Source organism: Halyomorpha halys, unplaced genomic scaffold (assembly GCF_000696795.3).
Source record: "Halyomorpha halys isolate HHAL.00 unplaced genomic scaffold, Hhal_1.1 Scaffold116.1, whole genome shotgun sequence".
NCBI lineage: Eukaryota > Metazoa > Arthropoda > Insecta > Hemiptera > Pentatomidae > Halyomorpha > Halyomorpha halys.
Genome location: NW_027105704.1, coordinates 611,720 through 612,766, shown reverse-complemented (window position 1 = coordinate 612,766; position 1,047 = coordinate 611,720). Strand labels below are relative to the sequence as shown.

Genomic DNA, 1,047 nt, shown 5'->3' with positions numbered 1-1,047 from the left:
TTTCATGATTAATAGTTTTTCATTAATTGTATCACAAAATTGTTTATACTCTAAGGCATACACGCTCTCATTCATTCGTAAAACTATTTCCACATGAACACATTCATGAACAAAGACATACACATCCCTATAGTACTATATAACTATGCTTGGCAAAGCAGTTAGACTTGTTTTAAAAATGCTTCATACCTCATCCAAAAATGTAGGTTTTTTTTGGTTGTTTTTAAAAACTTAAAATTTGTTTTTGTGCAGCCAGTAAATATGGTATAGTATTGAGCACATTTTTCAAAAAATCAAAGGTTGATTTAAGGTTAGTAAAGGTCTAAATATAAATCTAGTTTTAACTGCTTTTAAGGCACAAAAAACTTCTTTTTATATTTAGAGATTATACTTTCTACATTGTTTTCATTAAGAAGAGAAGTTAAACGATCTTTAGGTTTAACTTCTCTTCTTAATTCAACTACATTGTTTTCATTAAGAAAGGCCAAAATTCCTACTAACAATATCCGAGTATCAATGGCTGCACAATCAGCATTTTTAACTTTTTTTTCAATACCATATGCATTATCTAAATAATATATCTAAATAAGTCTCTTATGTCATCAATGTTGCACCAACGCGTATAGTCTAATCTGGTTTCTTCACTGCAAGCTGCACCGGCTTTCTATTTGGGACTTCAGCTCATTAACTTGTGTTTCTATTGTGTTCTTCAATTCTGAAATAAGATGAATGATTAGGTATTGTTTTTTGAAAAAATATATCAGTATGTTACAATGATGATGTTATATTAAAAAATACATTAATCGCTGATTATTTCTACTCTTTCAACTAAAAACTAAAGAAGAAAAACCCCAACAACTGTATAAATATATATATTATGACATGATAAGCCATTTTGATTTTAAATATTTTTTTCTCACCCTTCTATTAATTTTTATTTTTTCAAAGTTTTCAACAAATAATTAATTGATGTATTGTATACATTGATAATTATTAAAACTAAGGAGGTTTTATGTATATATATGTGTGTGTATATATATGTATATA

The 1,047-nt window shown here is 26.8% G+C and overlaps 1 protein-coding gene across 6 annotated transcripts in view; it reads right to left on the bottom strand.

Moving 5' to 3' along the window:
- Positions 1 to 466: 466 nt before the first annotated feature.
- Positions 467 to 1,047, bottom strand: part of cpx (complexin) — a 597,058-nt gene continuing 596,477 nt past the window's right edge. For all 6 annotated transcript variants that reach the window (XM_067053072.1, XM_067053061.1, XM_067053065.1 and 3 more), the window contains one exon: positions 467 to 715. In XM_067053072.1, coding sequence (XP_066909173.1) covers positions 642 to 715 — 74 coding nt within the window. In that variant the 3' untranslated portion in view covers positions 467 to 641. The remainder of the gene's footprint in view (positions 716 to 1,047) is intronic.